At 46.0% G+C, this 17,485-nt stretch overlaps 2 protein-coding genes across 11 annotated transcripts in view; both read right to left on the bottom strand.

The window, feature by feature from the left end:
• BPTF (bromodomain PHD finger transcription factor) overlaps positions 1-1,037 on the bottom strand; it is a 52,367-nt gene extending 51,330 nt beyond the window's left edge. For all 10 annotated transcript variants that reach the window (XM_084218781.1, XM_084218787.1, XM_084218785.1 and 7 more), the window contains exon 1: positions 232-1,037. In XM_084218781.1, the coding sequence (XP_084074907.1) occupies positions 232-868 (637 nt within the window). In that variant the 5' untranslated portion in view covers positions 869-1,037. The remainder of the gene's footprint in view (positions 1-231) is intronic.
• Positions 1,038-3,617: 2,580 nt separating this feature from the next.
• NOL11 (nucleolar protein 11) lies at positions 3,618-16,238 on the bottom strand. Its single transcript, XM_084218553.1, has 18 exons — positions 16,083-16,238; positions 14,599-14,712; positions 13,257-13,313; positions 12,554-12,699; positions 12,230-12,287; positions 11,574-11,712; positions 10,967-11,176; positions 10,592-10,668; positions 9,765-9,888; positions 8,977-9,080; positions 8,659-8,733; positions 7,696-7,880; positions 7,331-7,456; positions 6,957-7,172; positions 6,428-6,506; positions 5,491-5,583; positions 5,074-5,181; positions 3,618-4,775 (listed from the first exon to the last, which is right to left on the bottom strand). Exons 1-18 carry the CDS (start codon positions 16,230-16,232, stop codon positions 4,662-4,664), a joined length of 2,175 nt encoding a protein of 724 aa, XP_084074679.1. The 5' UTR covers positions 16,233-16,238; the 3' UTR covers positions 3,618-4,661.
• Positions 16,239-17,485: the final 1,247 nt, after the last annotated feature.

Below are 17,485 nucleotides of genomic sequence, written 5' to 3'. Positions count from 1 at the left end.
CAGCAAGTGCCGCCCGCCCTCCCCGCTCCTCTCCGTGCATGCGTTTGCGAGCATCTTCCAATGCTCCCCGCGTCCCCGGGGTTGCCAGCGGTTATTTGCATACCCCTCTCCCTGGGAGCGCTTACGGGCATCCCTCACATCCTCGCATGGGAGTGCGGAGCGTATTTGCCAACCTAGAGGGAGCATGTGGGGTGCCCTCGACTTGTTTGAGTTCGCCCACGGACTCTCTACCTGGGGTGCTGCTGTAGGTGCTGTGGCTCCTGAAGCTGCTCTCAGTGCAATAACTGGCATCGTCTTCATCCTCCATCTCTTCGGGGTAGTCAGAGTCGTCGTCGTCCTCCTCCTCCATTATCTCCTCCTCTTCCTCCTCGGAGTCCTGGTTATCCTCGGGGTCTCCCTCCTCCTCCTCCTCCTCGGACACCATGCTCTCCTCCTCCTCCTCGCTCTCATGATCGTCGTACACCACTTTGCTGATGCTCCTCCTGGACGAGGCAGCCCTGCCTTGGCTGTTGCAGCTGCCTCCTGCGCCTCCTCCTCCCCCTGCTCCTGCCGCCCCGGCCCTGCCCCTGCCCTTACCGCCGCTGCCTCCCCCACCGGGGGTGCTGCTGCCGCCGCCGCCCGCCTTCCTCTTGCCGCCCCCCCTGGGCGAGGCGGCGGCGGCGGGCGACGAGGCCTGGGCAGCGCCGGCTCCCTTCTGCTTGGGCCCCGCCGTCTCCGCCTGGGCCGCGGCCGCCCACCTGCCGCGGCTGCTGCCGCGCTGCCGGGAGCGCAGCCCGCCGATGGGGCCTGCCGGCGCCGGGGCGCTCGCCGGAGCGGCGGCCGCCGCCGGCTGCTGCTGCTTGGGCGGCCTGCCGCGCCGGCCCCGCATCGCTGGGCGCTGGCCGAGGGGGAAGGGAGGGGAAGGGCGGCTCGGGAGGGCGCTCGGAGTCCGGACAGGCGGCTACGGGCAAGCTCCGCGCCCCGCGGAGGGCGCGGGGCCGGGGCGGGGGGGGGGCCGGGCCGAGCGGGCCGCGGCTCAACGCGAATCGCCGGCGCCCCGCTCCGGATCGCCGCCGGCCGCCATCTTGTTCCCCGCCTGCGCCTCGGCCGCTCCGCGCTGACTGGGGGAAGCGGCACCAGGCCCCGAGCGCCTCACGTGACCGCCGCGCCGGCCGCCGCCGCCAGGGGGCGCGCCCGCCGCGGCCGTGAGGGAGCCGCCGCGACGGGGCGGCCCCGCGACCCCCGGGCCCGGCACCGAGCCCGACACCGGCACCAAACCCAGACCTAACCCGAACCCGGCACCGACCCCGGAACCGACATCGACGCCAGGCATCGACAACGGCACCGACACCGGCACCGACCCCCAACCCGAATCCGAGCCAGGCATCGGCACCGCTCCTCGCCCCTTTTTGCTCCGCTTTCCCCGTTCCCCTCCGCCGGCACCCGGCGCGCCCCCGTCCCAGCTCACGGTCCCGACACCGCCGCTCCCTCAGCCGGCCCTGCCCCGGACTCACCCTCTCCCCACAGCGCAGTCGCTGGGCCCGTGGCCGGGGTCTCTCCCAGAGCTCGCTCCGAGGGATCCCCCGGGCCCGTCGGGAACAGCTCGGAGCGAGGTGCGCGCCGGGCCCCGGGCAGGGGCTCCTCACGAGGGTCTTCATTCCCCGTCCAAATCAGAGCCCCGGGTGTCCCCTCGGGAGACGCTTCCCTCCGCCATCGGCACCAAGCAGCTCCTCTGACCACTGACACTCGTCTGTGGCCGTGCTTTGACTCCTCGCCCCTTAAACCCCTCTTACAGCTCGCCCTTAGCCAGCGCCCGTGTAAAGCAAACACTGAGATCACATACGGGCCCACCATCACCATTTTGCCCATCCGCTTTCTCTATTCTCTGTTTCCACATTTCTGTGAAGCGCTAGGAAAAGAGATGGGCTCCGTCTGCTTTGTATTCCCTCTGGTTGTCTCATTTGCCAGAGCCTACAAAGAACTAAAAATCAACGAAAACCAGTTGCACAGTTTGGTTTCCAATACCACCACTTGAATTCAGGTCATCAGTTTTATAAGCAAAAGCAGTACAAACTGAAAGTCAGCCCAAGGCACGCATCTATCTTGTATTTCCTACAACCAGCCTTCCTTTTCATTGCTAGATGGAGACAGCTTCAGGACTTCAGAGAGCCAGAAGTCTTATCATTAGAAAATCAGTCTGTTTACATGTTCATTTCTTTCAGTCCCTTGCTTATACAGCTGAGCTAGGTAAAACCCAACGCTGGTCATGCTACAAACATGGCAGTGGCATGTCCAATATATCATTTAATTTGCATTCTTCAATAGTAATTTTTGAAGTCCTTTTGTTCATTAACTTGTTGCTCAGGCCGAGCACCTCATTAAACCCACAAACCTGCCAGAGCATCAGGCACACAACAATGGCTGCAGGGTTTAGCCCAATTTGCACTCTATATCCAGCTTTTTATCTGCAGCTCTTTTATATTCAGTGTTGCAGCTGCACAGGCCCAAAGCCCTGAACACAGGATGACACACACAGCAGCAGCCAACATTGCCCAACCCCATTTACACCTTTCTTTCCACTCAATTTGTATTCTGAACCTTTCTAGGCTACCTTTAGATTGCTAAGGTGGGGCTGATTTTTGCTACCTCTCACAAGGTGGCCGAGGGTTGTGGTAACTATTTAAATACATGAATATACAGACACATTTTCCATTATCTCCTTCTGGTATCATGGGAAAAACACCTGTGCATTCTGCCATCTATACACTGAGAATCTAGCAAAGGCACCTGCTGCACCAATCACACAGCCTGCAGCATTCTAATAGCATTAACATCTCCAAAATACTGTGGATTTTGTGTATTTGTGGTAGATCAAAGGTGCTGAGAATCATGTGCTTCTGAACTGTGAACCAGAGTATCTGTCTCTTAATCCCATCCCTTATCAGTTGGTGATGTGGAAGTGCTTACTGAATTTTCATTTTGTAGGTGGAGAAATGGGTGCACAGAGAGCTATGTTACCTTCAGGGACGGGATATAAATTAATCCTTTCCAACACACAGCTCAGTAGAGAAATCAACCCCAACCCCAAAACCTGTCCCCATTCCACTCAGTAGAGTAGAATACACTGATTTGGAATTTGGAGCTCCTATTTGGGGTCTGCACGTAGTTACATGAGCATGTTTATAAGTGAATTGAATACAGCAGGAAGAGGAATTTTTGGGTGGAAGCTCTACCCTGCTTCCATCCTTAGGACAGATGGAGAAGAAGCTTCCTTTGACAAGGCACTTTGGAGAAGATGAATAGCCCAGGTGTTCCAAGCTGTTGTCTGGGTGGGCTCCTTTCTCCAAGGATAAGGTAAGAACTGAACCTACAGCTGGATGGCATTCAGAACAAGTGAGCATATGCTCTTGCTTAAATTATTGAGATGCTTTTGTCCAGTCCTTCACTCTAAACTGTTTCATAACTTGTGTTAGGAATTGTATTCAGGTGTTCGGCTCTCAAATCAATTCCACAGACATTTTTCTAAGACACCACAGTGTTGCTGAGTAATGTTACACTGGAGCTCAGCAGTAGATGGGAAGTCAGGTGTAGGAAGGAAGGAAGGAAGGGCTTACATGACTTTTGCTGAGGTAATTCAATATAGTTCCAACTGTCATTTTATTTAGATGATGAAAACCAGAGTATATCAGTATACTGATATGCTGAATTCTACTAATATTCCAACACATAATTAGTAAAAATAACATAATATTTGCTGTTCTGAAAATTTACTGATTATCTTGTCCCCAACAATCCACCTTATACTTGACTCCAGGAAATTCAGCATTATGCACCTGTCCCTTACAATTCAGCATTATGCATTTTTCCTTACTCCAGATGAATAGTCCCACAGGTATCTTGTAACAAGTCAGCTTTAAGTGAAGCCTCATCAGAAGAATAAGTCAACAGCTACCTGTAAAATCTTCAATGTTGTCTGCATAAAACTTTAGTTCATCACTTTGTATTTCAAAGAGAGTCAAAATCAATCTAAGATATACTTTGAAATGCTAGAATTCAAGCAGCATAGGTGACATTAAGTTGAGGTGTTCAGTAGTTGAAAAAGTACTTACAGAAAACAAACTGATACAGGTAAGAATGTTCTTATTTTAAATTCAAGATAAGTTTTCTTGTCCAAAATACTGAAAGCAACTTACTATCAGTGCCAAGAAGTCCCGTCTATAAATCTTCAGCTGCTGCTGCAGAGGTTTTTTTCAGACTTGTACATACATTTGGTACTGACAGTGTATAAATACAACTAAACATGTCACCTTGCAGAGTGACTCGAGCCTTTTAACTGTGTGCAGCTCTTTCCAAGTTACACAGCCCAAGACAGCAAGTTATGCCCTCAGCACTTCTGCCACAACCATCTTGTGTTTAGCCAAGAATCCTGTGGTATTCTAGGAAGTTCTCATGATCATGTATCAAAATTCTACATGAAAATATAAGCAAACATCCAGCTTCTCATCAGTCAAAAAGAGAGATTTTAATACACAAGGTTCAAACTTACAACTCCCATGTAGCTACAGAGTGACCAGGCTCCTCCTATGTAGAAAACAACTTTTGACAGCCCCAATATGGAGTGCTAATACATCCTTGTCATAAAAGGAATCAATACAAAATAAATGTGTTAATGAGCTTCAAATTCAAATGATTTCCAGCACTTCAATAGAATAGGTCTGAGATTCTCTCAGGTGGTTCAGTCTTTGTAATTCCTGCAAACTTCCTTCAATCTTGTTGAGTTCTGAGTAGAACCGTACCTGAAAAGGAAACAGAGACATTTATAGTAAAACACACTTTAATTCTTTTCATACATCATCACATTGTGGAACTATCTGTGGTTCTGCACAGCTTAAGACATTTAAACCAAATAGAGCAGCTTTTGAAATCCAAATGAGACAGAGGCAACTGCAATTCATGCTCAGGAAGGAGCATACAGAAGAGGACAGCCATTATTTGATTCACTATATAATTTGTTGTCTGTCTTCCCCTGTTCTCAACAGTCATATTCTGAATCCAACTGGAAATCAAAGAATTATCCCAGAAGATGCAGCTTACTTGGGCTCTCACAAACTTATGCAGGTTTGAAAGCAAGTCCTTTGCTTCTGGAAGCATCACCATGACAGTGAATTGAGCGTCAAGCAACAGGCACATCCAATCCATGATCTGAAGAGAAACAGAAAAGTACACTTACACTTCCCAGTCTGGAAATAACACACATTTGCCTTTAAAAGCTGAACTCTGAAACATTAACTTCTACTGCAGAATGCATGTCTTCATATGTTCAGGAATATTTGAAGGTATATTTGTGTTTTGATAGTTAAAGTGTTGCATCTGACTTCACACAGGTTACATTGATGGACAGCTCTTTGCAGCACAAATGCAGATGTCAGCTGATTTTAGATGTTCCCAACTTCTCCCAGTTACACACCCCAGAAACAGAAGGAAGCACAGCTGATAGAATGAGCTGCTCACCTGATTTATTGTGGGAGAGCGTATTCCAGGAAGAGTGGTGTTAACTTTTTCACTGCATTTCACATACAGGTAATATAAATACCTGAGAAACAGCTGAAAGTAGAAAAGTCAGAACATTTGTAAAGGACAAACATTTAATAGACCAAGGGGCTTTGTCCTGCACATGGTAATATTCATAAGGATTTTTAAATTCTATTTTTTGTTTTGAATGCAAAATAGATGCCTGTATACTACACATTAAAAACAAGTTTTATGGTTCTCTTACACCACCCATAGCTGGATGTTTGAAAATTCTCAGCAATATTCAGTGTAAATTACATTCAGGGGTAATCACTGTTCCAGGAGATGTGTCAGAGCTGAGATCAGCCTTGTTTTGATGTGTGGGATTTTTCTAAAATCACTGGAAAATCACACAGGTACACACAGTTCTTGAAGTTATATTTCAGATTTTGAGAAACAGGGGAATTTGGTAGGTTTTTTCCTAGACTGAGGTGATCTAGATTTGTTTTACATTTGGGTTTATACAGAGTTTTTTTCTTATATTTTCTACACTTCTGTTTCTGATAGGACTGACTAAATTACTGTGTCTTTTTCCTTTCTTAAAAAACATCTAAATCAAGGGAAGGTATTATTACTTGCTAACAGAATATGAACTTTTTCTAGGTATGCTGGGTCATAAAGAGAGTTTCTTACTTACATCTTCTAAAATAACCAAGGACTAGAAATATCAAGAAAATTATGTAAGTATATGGGAAAAATTGATATTCCTTAATATTAAATCTTATTAGGCATCCTAATTTCATTTTTGTGCATTAGTTTGTTATTCAGACTCCTGAAAGAACAGTGAATTTCTCATATACAATAGAAAAAATCTCTTCCCTTTCCTTTACCACAGAACAGTAAGTGTTTTTATACTTTTTAATGTTAAAATACTTACAACAGCTTGTTGAGCTGGCAGGTTTTTCAGGTGAGGCAAAAGAAATGTTTCAGTGTAAGCTGAATGGAGAACAGCATTTCTGTGTAGTGCTATTAAGGGAATAACATTGCAGGAAAAATACCAGTTTCTTCAAACCAGAGTGAATTCTAAAGAAAATATTTCTCCAGGTTTTTGAGAGAAGTTCTATTTCAATCTTATTTCTATCATGAAATATCTACAGCAACTGAACCATTACAATAGATTTAACTTGAACAGCTCTGTCCACTACAAGAGTGTAACTCCCTGATGTGTTTTAACAGGCAAATATCCAAAGCACTGATACCTTTGCTCTGAAGTAGAGAAAAATTACTGCAGAAGTGTAATAAAACTAAGTTTAAATTGGTGTAGATACATTCTTAAAAGCTAAATGCTTCTATTTGTATTTGAAACAGTTTTTCTACTGAGTAGGAACATCTCTTATGAGAACTCAGAAATTTTGAGCAATCAGAGGGTTTGCCTTTTGGCAATAGCAAATATAAACAAAGGATACAGCAATGCTGCCTTCTGAAGCCCAACAGGGCAGGATTCACCATCACTCTGGCTTTCCTTTGGGATTTTGGTATCACACATATCCTGGTCCATCTCTTCACTGAAACCATTTTCTAGAATTTCAGTCTTAACTTCCATATCATTGAATTCAACATCAACGTAACAGATGGCGGAATCTAGATTTACATCTACACTTTTAAGATCGTCTTCACTCATGCTGTAGATGAAAATTTCAGACATTTAACACTTTTAATTATTAGCTTTAAAATCAGCAATGCCATCAACACATATAATAAACTCTATGAAGCTTATTATGAAAATAAAAACAGACTAAAATCTGGTGAAGAAAAAAAGGAAAGACTGATTTCGAGTTACCTTAAAAATGCTTTCAGGCAAGCATAAGTAATTTCTTCAGGAATATCTGGAAACCGTTCTAGGCAGATTTGTAAGAGATGCAGGTCTTTTTGCTCCAAAGCAACAGCCATTAAATCTGGACATAAACTATAAGAATATGAAATTAATAGGTTACACAGTCCACACTGAGAACTACACTGGCAACTAAGGAGTAGTACTCATCTTCCTCCCCAGATGGAATTTTATGTAAAACACCAACTTCATCAGAAAATAAACATCTTTGGTACTAAATTCTGATAATTCAAGAGCAGCTTATAAAGAACTTTATTTCTACTTTTTTAATTTTAAAGACTATCCTTACACTTTAAAAAATGCAGAGTCACTACCTGTAGGACAAGTCACGGGTTTCGACGATCTCCTGCAGTAAATTTTGAGGGTAGAACTTTGGATTTTTTTTACATCTGTCTGTAAGGGCAGAGACCACACAGCCAATGGTGGCTTGAAGATCTGGGGTTGGTGCTTTTGCCATTAGTTTTTTCAATTCAGTTTCCAACACATAATTAGAAGCATCCTGGAAAAGACAAATACTGTGCAACTCAGAAGTACGTGGCACATGTTTGAGAACTACACTGGCATTAATTAGAAGTTGGCATTAAGAAGAAGCAGATCTATTTTGGAATTCAAGTTACAAAAATTTACAGAAATCCCTCACCACTCTGTGTTTTGCTAGGATAGATTCTCTCAAGCATGAAGGAGCTAAATGAGGAGATTCCTCCCTCTGAACTCAGGCAAGCAGTAGCTGCTCATTAATAACATCAGTGACAATACCAAGGTGTCCAGCCACAGCTGAACTGTAGATAAGCTTCCCTTCCTGTGTGACCTATCACAGCACTTGCAGCAAGTTCTAGAAAGGAACTAAAGAGCTTGTTGCTGAATTTACAGTGGAATTCCTGACAATTCCTCCGACTTCCTACAGCCAAAATGCCTTCAACAAAATAAAGGCCATAAATAAGAACCTAAACAAGCAAAGTTCAGATGAAATATCCTCCCTTATTTACTGTAAGAGACTGTCATTAAAAATGAACAAATTTGTGCAAGTTTCCAGAGCTCAGCTCTTATAAGCCATGTACAGTTCTCAAAACACACTCCTATGACAAAACTTAATTTCATCATGCCCAAATGCTGTTCTTGCACAGTAATGATAATAACAATATCCTTCAGCTCACCTGTTCAAGGCAGCTTGGTCAACCTGATATGTGCAAGAGGACATGGAAAGAGGTAACAGCTTAAGAGACACCTAGAATATTCTGAGTGTTTAAACACTACTTGAGGATATTTGGGTTACTTACTTTGAGTCTTAGTAAGAGCTGCCCAACTGATAAGGTCCCTGACTGTCCAGCAACAGTGCTTCTATTTGATCTTAACTGTGGTGAAGAAAAACACAGAGTTATTATTCAGCTCCAAAATATTTAAGAATTTCAAGCAAAAGGACACTTCATGTGCCAACTTGCTGTCCAGACTAAAATTCCTAACTCTAAGTCCAGAAACAGTGTTAGAAACAATCAGTAACAGATAAAGTGAAATTTCTTTCTGCTGCAACACCTAAGAGTAGCAGCATGGGGAAGAGACAAGACAAACAACCTCAAACAACCCTAATGCTAACTTACATTCATTCTGGACTCTGCTTTCAGAGCTACAGACTCCTGGGACTGAAAGGAAACCACCAGCTCTTCATCTTCCAGGGTATTCCAGTTCACAAACGAGGACACATCTGAGAACACACAAATGAAACTACATGAAGATAACACTTACAGCACATTTATTGAAGTATGAATATTGCATCAACTTCTTATGCTAATAGATACTTTCTAAACTATAATGCAAGTGATTTTATGCCAAGAAAGTTGCCAGTTTTATTTCAGCAGCGGGTAATTTTATCACCTTTTTTACGCTGTTCCTCCATTTTGCCTCTGGGAGCAAGAAAAGTAAGTTATTACACAAATTATCCTGAGCATTACTTGCAATGTTTTACCACTGCAGTGCTTAAAACTACTATGACAGTACAATTTTAAACTGAAGTTCACAAACTAAGGTTTTACATTGCCCTATCTGACCACAAACTCTTTGAAAATACTTTTTAGGAAACAGCACTTCACTTTGTTCTCAGTATTCATCACCAGCATTCCAGTGTTCTCAGTAATTCCAGTATCTGAATGACAACCCAGGTTAAGTGAAGCCACAATAAATTCAGACATTTGTGTGCTTTGGTGTTCTCAGCACCAGTAAATTTAGCAGCCAGGAACACAGTACAGTGGGAAGTTGCTTCAAGCTGTTTAGATTCAATGAATTAATTTTATAGGACTGTGTTAAAATAATTTTTATACAATTTCAGACATCTTCCTTTTACGAGATCTTTTCACTGTAATTGTAAAAAAAACAACAAAAAAAACCTTACCAAGGGTTTGACTGTCCTTGAGCTTTCCCACAGCAGCTGCCAAGGATGATGTTTCACACTTGTACATAATTACAGTCAGCACTTTCCCATGAATGAGAAAAAATTTTTCCTCATAACACCACAACTGCAAAATATTAAAATGTATCATAAATGAGATAAGCAGAAAAGTGAATTCCTGCACTGATGGGTAACTCCTTACTGTAAGCTTCAACTGGAAATTGGTAATCAAAACATTTTAAATTATTTGTGGCAGGTTTAATATTTGTTAGCAAACCTTCATTAACTGCTGATTTTAAATACAGAAATTACAAGTGCTGAGTATTTTTCCAGGGATGTCCTAAAATACAGTGGCTGCTCCAAGGCATTAAGTCCTCTGAAAATTTCACATTTTAAGTTTCCTCTTGTGCAATTTTAAGACAAAAGCAGTCAGCTGTTCTAGTTCACTAGTGCATTTATTCCCCAGGTGTTATTTCACCTATCTGACTCTTGAACAGCTTGAAGTGCTGCTCAGGTGTTCATAGAATCATTTAGGCCTTCAACTGCAAATTGCCTGAACAGAACAGACACTGCTGGGATTTGTGTTCAGTGATTTTATTCACACCAAATAATCATGATCATGAGAAATTACAAAGTACTACATGATCACAGAAATCCCTACAGGCCCCCAGCCTCCCAATGAATATTCTGACACAAAGTGCTCATCAACTGGTCAGCATTAATTTTGCTGCAGAAGTTGCAATTACTGCAGAGCTCTGCAGCCCAACAGTCCCCTCCCTGCTGCCAAAAGCACAAAGCCCAAGGACCCCAAAGCCATGGCTGAGCTTTACCTGGCCACTGGTCCCCAGGGGCAGCTCCTTGGAGCTTTGCAACGTCTGAAATTTTGTATTCCAGATGGTCAGGCACTCTGAGGGAAGTAACAGAAAAAGAGCAAAAAGCAACATAAGCACTACATTTGCCTTTGCTACTTTGAATTACAAACGCTGGAGGAAACAGAAATAACTGTTTCAAAACAGCTCAGCCAGTATTTAGCATTAGGAATTACATCACTCAGGTTAAATCTCAATTCAAAGAAATGTTGGTTTTCCACTGAAGAGCTTTAAACCAGAGGCTGGGACAAGAGGGACAGCACAGTTTTCACACCCAGTGCTTTGCTCAAGGAAATTTCAGACCTTACAATATCTTAATATGATTTTTCAAGTTACCTTTGGGCTTTTTCCCAGGTTCAGGTAGACTGCCCAACACTGCAATGTGGTCTTTGTCCAGGACAACTAAAGATGTTCCTTTCAGAACAGCTCCAGATACTGAAAGGTTTAGTAGTAGTGACTTAGGCAAAATTTCTTCTTCTTTTTCCTCTTCTTCTTCAGTATCTTGCTGTAGAGGTATCAGAACCTGGTACACAGAGTTATTGGAATCTGTCAAAAGAAAAATAATAATCACTCTTTTACAAATTTTTTTTTGTGGAAAAAATCTGATATCATATGGCAAAAGCACATCCAAAAAAACCCCAATGTCCAGTGAATGCTGAAAGAAGAATTAATGCAGGATATTTAAAGGACTTATTATCATCCAAAGCAGCAAAATAAAAGTACAGCAATAAAGGTGCAGTGAGATCTGCAGGGTACACGTGATCACACGTAGGAACAGTTGCAACCATTAAAGTATCAGGAATCTTTCATTACTACTTGTAGCTGCTTTAGAAAGTTAAAAACACTAAAAATATTAAACAGCATTTCATGAAAATGAACATTTTATGTCCTTTCATACGATTCTTTGCTTCATTATCACAACCCATTAACAAATATAACTTACACAGACACAGCAGTGTGACAGTTTGGTTTGTTATATGTGCTGTGAAACACAGGGGCTTGGCTGATTCCTGTTGTTCAAGCTTGTATTTGTGTAGACTGCTCAGCTTAGGCTTCTGTACATACACAAAAAAATTCCTATCCTAAAATAAAAAAAAGAAAAGAAAATTTTCCCTTAATTTACACAAAGAAGATATAACACAAATTCAGATATCAGTACTGCTTAACTTTGGATGTTGTGCAAAATTAGGAAATTGTGTTTTCCATAGGACATACAGAATTATTTGGAGTAGTCTGCAGAAAACTCTTATTTGATGCCACAAAAGGATTTAAAGGAAGAAGCATTTGCATAAAGACAGATTCAGGTATAATTCCTTTTTTAAAAACAAACATCCTATTCAATAGATCTTCACACTGAGCAGTGAAGAGTCACACAATGTCTACTGTACTTCATATTATTAATTGTTCTCTGCAGTTCTGAGAGCCCAGCTTCTCAGCCCTGAATGCAACACAGTTTCCATTTAACTGCTGTGTTGATTAAATCAGGATAATGATTCTACTAAAAGCTCTTAAAACCAAATTAAACCAGTGATGGATTTTGAAAAAAGCACTCAGGTCTTCTTCTATGAGAGTTTTTTAAATAAAAAGTATTTAACTCACTTTCTCGGTAGTGAAAATTAAGACAGGTTGTTGGCCTTCCATAAAAGCTCCACTCCACCTAAAACCAGAAAGCTGGATGAACATCCTCCAAATTCTAGGTTTATGTATAAAGTCTTATCACTATACATTAGACAACTTCTAGGAAATCTTTTTAGGAAATCTCTATAAATAACTCTAAGATTTTAAAAATCAAGTGTTGGAAAAAACCCACTGAACTCCACGATCTCGGTCTTTGATTGCCCCCATCTCCTCAAAAGAGGGAACAACTTTCACAGTCCCAGTCATTTCCCCCGAGCAAGAGCCCCACAAAGGGGCCCCACTGACCTGATGGCCTCAGCTGAGATGAGGTTCTCAATCTCCTGCTGAGGAGCCTCCAGGAGCACATCCAGAGTCCGAACTGCCCCTCCCCTGAACAGCACCAGGGCCCCACCCTGGGGAAGGGAGTGGATCCTGTACACATCTGCTGAGAGCTGCAAGAACAAAAACAAATCTCTCTTCTCTGCTAAAACTGACTGCTTTGTTCATTATTCTCACTATTGCCAGTAAACTTTTAACAGAAAAATGATGAAGCTTTAAGATTCTTAATAATATAGATCTGAATGTTGCTGATTTGCTGAAATGCCACAAATAATGCAAATCACTACCAAAAAAAAAAAAAAAAGTCAGGAAAACGTCCTGATGAGCGTCACATTCCTGAATCACATCAGAAAATACATGACAGGGTCAGGAGGTCACACAACAAAGTGATGTTTAACACATTAACCAGCAGAGCATGAAGATCTGTAACTGAACACAATTCATCATCTTTAGAAAGTCCTCAGAAATGCTGGCCTTGGCATAAAAATCACTTTAGGAGAAATATTCTGATGATAAAATCAGTGCAAGTGGGTTCCTTGCAATACTCCACAACATCATGAAGCACAAGTTCAGCTAAAATGTAATACAGCCAATACTATGAAAATTGGAGCAGTTTGTCCCTCCACCAGGATCCAAAACACATAGAAGAGAACACCTGAAGGACACTTACTGTTGCTTTAAAGGCTTTGTCCAAGTTAATGTCTTCATTCTTCCATATTCTTAAAACCTTTAAGAGAAGCATAATTTTTAGGTAAAACAGTAACACACAGACTTCTCACCACTCAAAATATCAGCAATTGCAACAGGAGGAAAACAAACAGGGAGCATTCACAGCAACCTGAGTGGGAACTGCCCGAGGGGGGAGCAGAAACAGCAGGAATAGGAACCAAGCTCAGAAATCCTGAGTTGGAAAGAAAGGACAGGAGAGAATAAAGAAAAACACACAGCAGAACTCTGAATTAAAGTAGGTAAGAGTGATGGAGACAGGTGAGATCCAGATGGCCCGATTTTCACAAGCAGGGCAAGGCCAGGAGTGATATTTCATCAACAACAATGAAAAGCCAAAAGTTTAGCATGATCTAAGCAAATGCTACATAAACACAACAGAAAGTTCTAACTGTGAAACAAGAGCAGGAAAACAAGGATGGGGATGTGAACTCCCATAACCATTCCAGTACCATCATCCAGGAAACAGAAGTAACTCATCCTTTGGGAGTGCATGCAGCAGGCACTGAGCATCTCCTGTGTCTAAGGGCCACCAGACCACGGTGCTCAGCACAGATGCTGCTCATGTCACTGTGGAACACCAGGACACTGGGAATATTTCTCTGTCTGCTCTGGGGTGCCCTGACCCCCAGGGCAGCACTGACTTTGACCCTCACTCATGGAGAGTTTCCTAGACTTCAAGATAGACTGGAATCCACAAAAGTGTAAAATAGATTATAGAGAGCAGCGTAGGTGTATCACTTGGTGAGAAATTGAGGTGTTGGGATTTTTAGTATGTTGTGGATGGAAGCAAGATGGAGGGCACAGGGTGTCATCCTGGGTTTCTTCTTCATGCTTCCTCTTCCTTCTTCTTCATGGGTTTGGGTGGCATTTTGTAATTGGGCAGAAAAGTCTGCACTGGGGGCTCTGTGGGATCAGTTATTGAGTTAAAAGGGAAAATAATCTAGGTGTCAGTTCTTAATTGGATAGTTTAGTCTTAAAAGACCTTGGAACAACAGACTGTTGGCCATTTTGGCCTTCTAATGAAAAGCTGCAGAACTCCCAGCAGTGAGACTGTTTACTGATAGGAAATAATAAACACTTGAGTCTAAACATGAACTGCTATCTCAAGTGCCTTCAATCCAGACCCAGAGAAACCCACAACTGGTACCTCCACATGCCACCAGTGCTGAGAGCTCGCCTCACTCTCAACCAGAAATGTCACACTGCTGATTTTTTCCTACCTACACTCCCTCAGGAGGACCCACCAACTCCTTTTTCCCTCTACAGAAGGATGAGGCTCTCACCTTGTCATCATGAACTGCAATGTACTCATGGGTTTCAAAGTTGCACACGACAGGACAGGTGAGAATCTGCCCATGTTTAACCGACCAACAGCCCAGGGGCTTCTGATCCGAAATCTACAGAGTCAGAACAAAGACAATGCAATTCAAATGTAACATGTGAAACACTCTGGGGACTTCTCTCATGACAGAAAGGAAATGTGAGGTAGTCACATCTGACCTGAATTAGAATATTGAAATATGGAAACTGCTTTACTCAGAAATTCCTCTTGAGCATTCCTGCTTCCACTTCTAACACCAACAATTTCAGAATAACAGGAAAGAACTCTACATTAACTAGATTTCTTTTCATGTAAGAAATAACTTTGACCTGTAACAGTCTGAAGGGTTTATGCCATGAAGCACAGGTACAAGGCATGGCTTATTCTGACCAGTACAATCACACACAGACTTGTGCTTTTTCTCTTCCATTTTCAAGGTGAGTTATTGTGAGCAAGAGCAGTGGATTTTGTAGTCTGAGCTCCTGTTCTGTGTGATTCACAGCCATGGGCACTCGAGCCCCTCTGCCTCCTCTGGAGTACACTGGGTGTATTTACAACACAGCTGTGTTGTCACATATGGTCTTGGCAGTGGGAATAAACAATCCAAAGGAGGTTGTATCAACAACCCACTGAGATTATGGAATGATTTGGGTTGGAAGGGACTTTAGATCACCAAGTCCCACTCCCTGCCATGGGCAGGGACACCTCCCACTGTCCCAGGTGCTCCCAGCCCTATCCAACCTGGCCTTGGGCACTGCCAAGGATCCAGGGGCAGCCACAGCTGCTCTGGGCACCCTGTGCCACACCACCCTCACAGGGAACAATTTCTCTCCAATATCTAATCTGAACCTACTCTCTGTCAGCTTAAACCCATTCCTGCTTGTCCTGTCACAACAATCCCCAACTGTGTGGCTGTGACAGTCAACTGAACACAGGAACTCAAATACTTGCCTTAAAGTTTTTTATTATGGTCTCTTGAATAACAGAGACCAGAACACATTGTCATTTTCAGGTGCTGCAAACTAAAGTCTTCCTGCTGCCCGCAGGACGGCAGCTGACACTGAGCTGACAGCCCAGCATCTGGCACTGCAGGGACACGTACCTGTGGCTTCGGGAAAGTGGTTTTTTTGGGACAGGGAACAGACAGAGAATATCAGCAAAAGGAGAAATACCCGAACAAGCGCCCGAGCCGCCCCGCGCACCCGAGCGGAGGGAGCGGGGGCAGCGGGGAGCGCAGGGGGCAGAGCATGGCCGGGCTGGGTCAGCGCCGCTCCCGGGCCGGAGCCGTTCCCCGCCCCTCCTCCCGCCGGGGATGGCGGCCGGGGACAGCGGGGCCTGGCCCGGACAGCCGGGAGAGACGGAACACGGAAACCGGCGCGGCCCCGGCCCGGCCCGGGACGCCCCCCATGCCGGGGCTGCCGCCGCCCGAGCACGCGCGCGCGGTACCTTGAAGAGCGTGGCGGCCCGGCCGCGCTCGGTGAGCAGCACGAGGTCGCTGCCCGGGCCCGGCTCCAGGCACAGCCCAGGACCGGGACCGGGGCCGCCGCCGCCGGGGCCCGGCCCGCGCAGCGTGAAGCTCTCGCACAGCGCTGCCATCTTGCCCAGGCCCGGCTCTCGCGAGAGTTGGCGCGGCGCGCGCGCCCCCGCGTGACCCGGGGCGGGGCCGGCCGGGGTCGGGCCGGGCCCGGCGCCGTCGCGACAGGGAGCGCGCGCTGCTGTCGTGCGGCGGTGCCCGGGCGGGCCTCGCCTTCCCCGAGCGCGCAGCGCGGCTCCGGCTGAGGGCTGCGAGCTCCTGCGCTCCCGAGGCGTTCGGGGCTCTGAATACTGTGAGAGCCGAGGAGAGCGACAGCAGCTGCCCTCGGGACAGCGCCCCACGGCGGGACGCTCCGGGGGCCGCGGGCACTGCCCTCACTCAGGTGTCCCCGGGGCGTCCCGCGCTCAGCGCCCATCGCTCCCGCGGCCTTCCCGCGGCAGGGCCGGCTGTGTGCTAACGAGGGCTCCGATTGACGCTAATGAACGGGTCACTACACGCCAATGAGCGGGGTCTCGTCTCTGCTATTGAAAGTCACGTGTACGTTAATGAGGCGGTCACGTGCGCGCCGATGTGCCCGGGCACGGGCGGCGAAGGCTCGGCCGGGGCTGACGGTGCGGGCAGGCCCCTCCGGGCTGCGGCTGTCCCGGGCAGCGGCCCCGCCCGGGCGAGTGCCCTGTGAGGCACGGGGGGATCGTCCCCCGGGTAGCGGCACGGGGCGGGGATTGTCCCCCGGGTAGCGGCACGGGGCGGGGATTGATCCCCCGGGCAGCGGCACGGGGCGGGGATTGATCCCCCGGGCAGCGGCACGGGGCGGGGATTGTCCCCCGGGCAGCGGCACGGGGCGGGGATTGCCCTGTGGGCAGCACAGCCTGGCCCCGCTGACAGCGCAGCCAGAGGGTCCCATTCGGGTTTTCACCGCGTTGTGTTTTCCTGTGTAGGATTTGAGTGTGTGCAGATTTCAGTGCAGCCCCACCCGAGATCAGGAGCCCAGGTTGTGAAAGGTCAGTGCGGGTCCCTGGGGTCACTCTGGGCCTGGGCCCTGCCCCGCCTGCCCGGGCACGCCTGGCTCCGGTGGCAGGGCCGGGCACGGTGCCCCAGCGGCTGCCGAGATGTCCCCGGGGCTGCGCGGGTTCTGTCCCCTTTGAGCCGTGCGATTTCCAGTTTAAAGCATTTCCAGTCCCCTCTTTGTTCCCCCTGCCTGTCCCACGCTGCCCGGAAGCTTTTCTCTCCTCAGTGAGCGCTGCCGTTCCTCTGGAGCTGGGAAAGCTCCGTTTCTATGGAGGAAGTCTCTGTGTAAGAGCTTATAAAGAACCGT

This window comes from Fringilla coelebs (genome assembly GCF_963513975.1).
Source record: "Fringilla coelebs genome assembly, chromosome: 19".
Lineage (NCBI taxonomy): Eukaryota > Metazoa > Chordata > Aves > Passeriformes > Fringillidae > Fringilla > Fringilla coelebs.
This window is presented reverse-complemented; position numbering and strand designations above follow the sequence as displayed.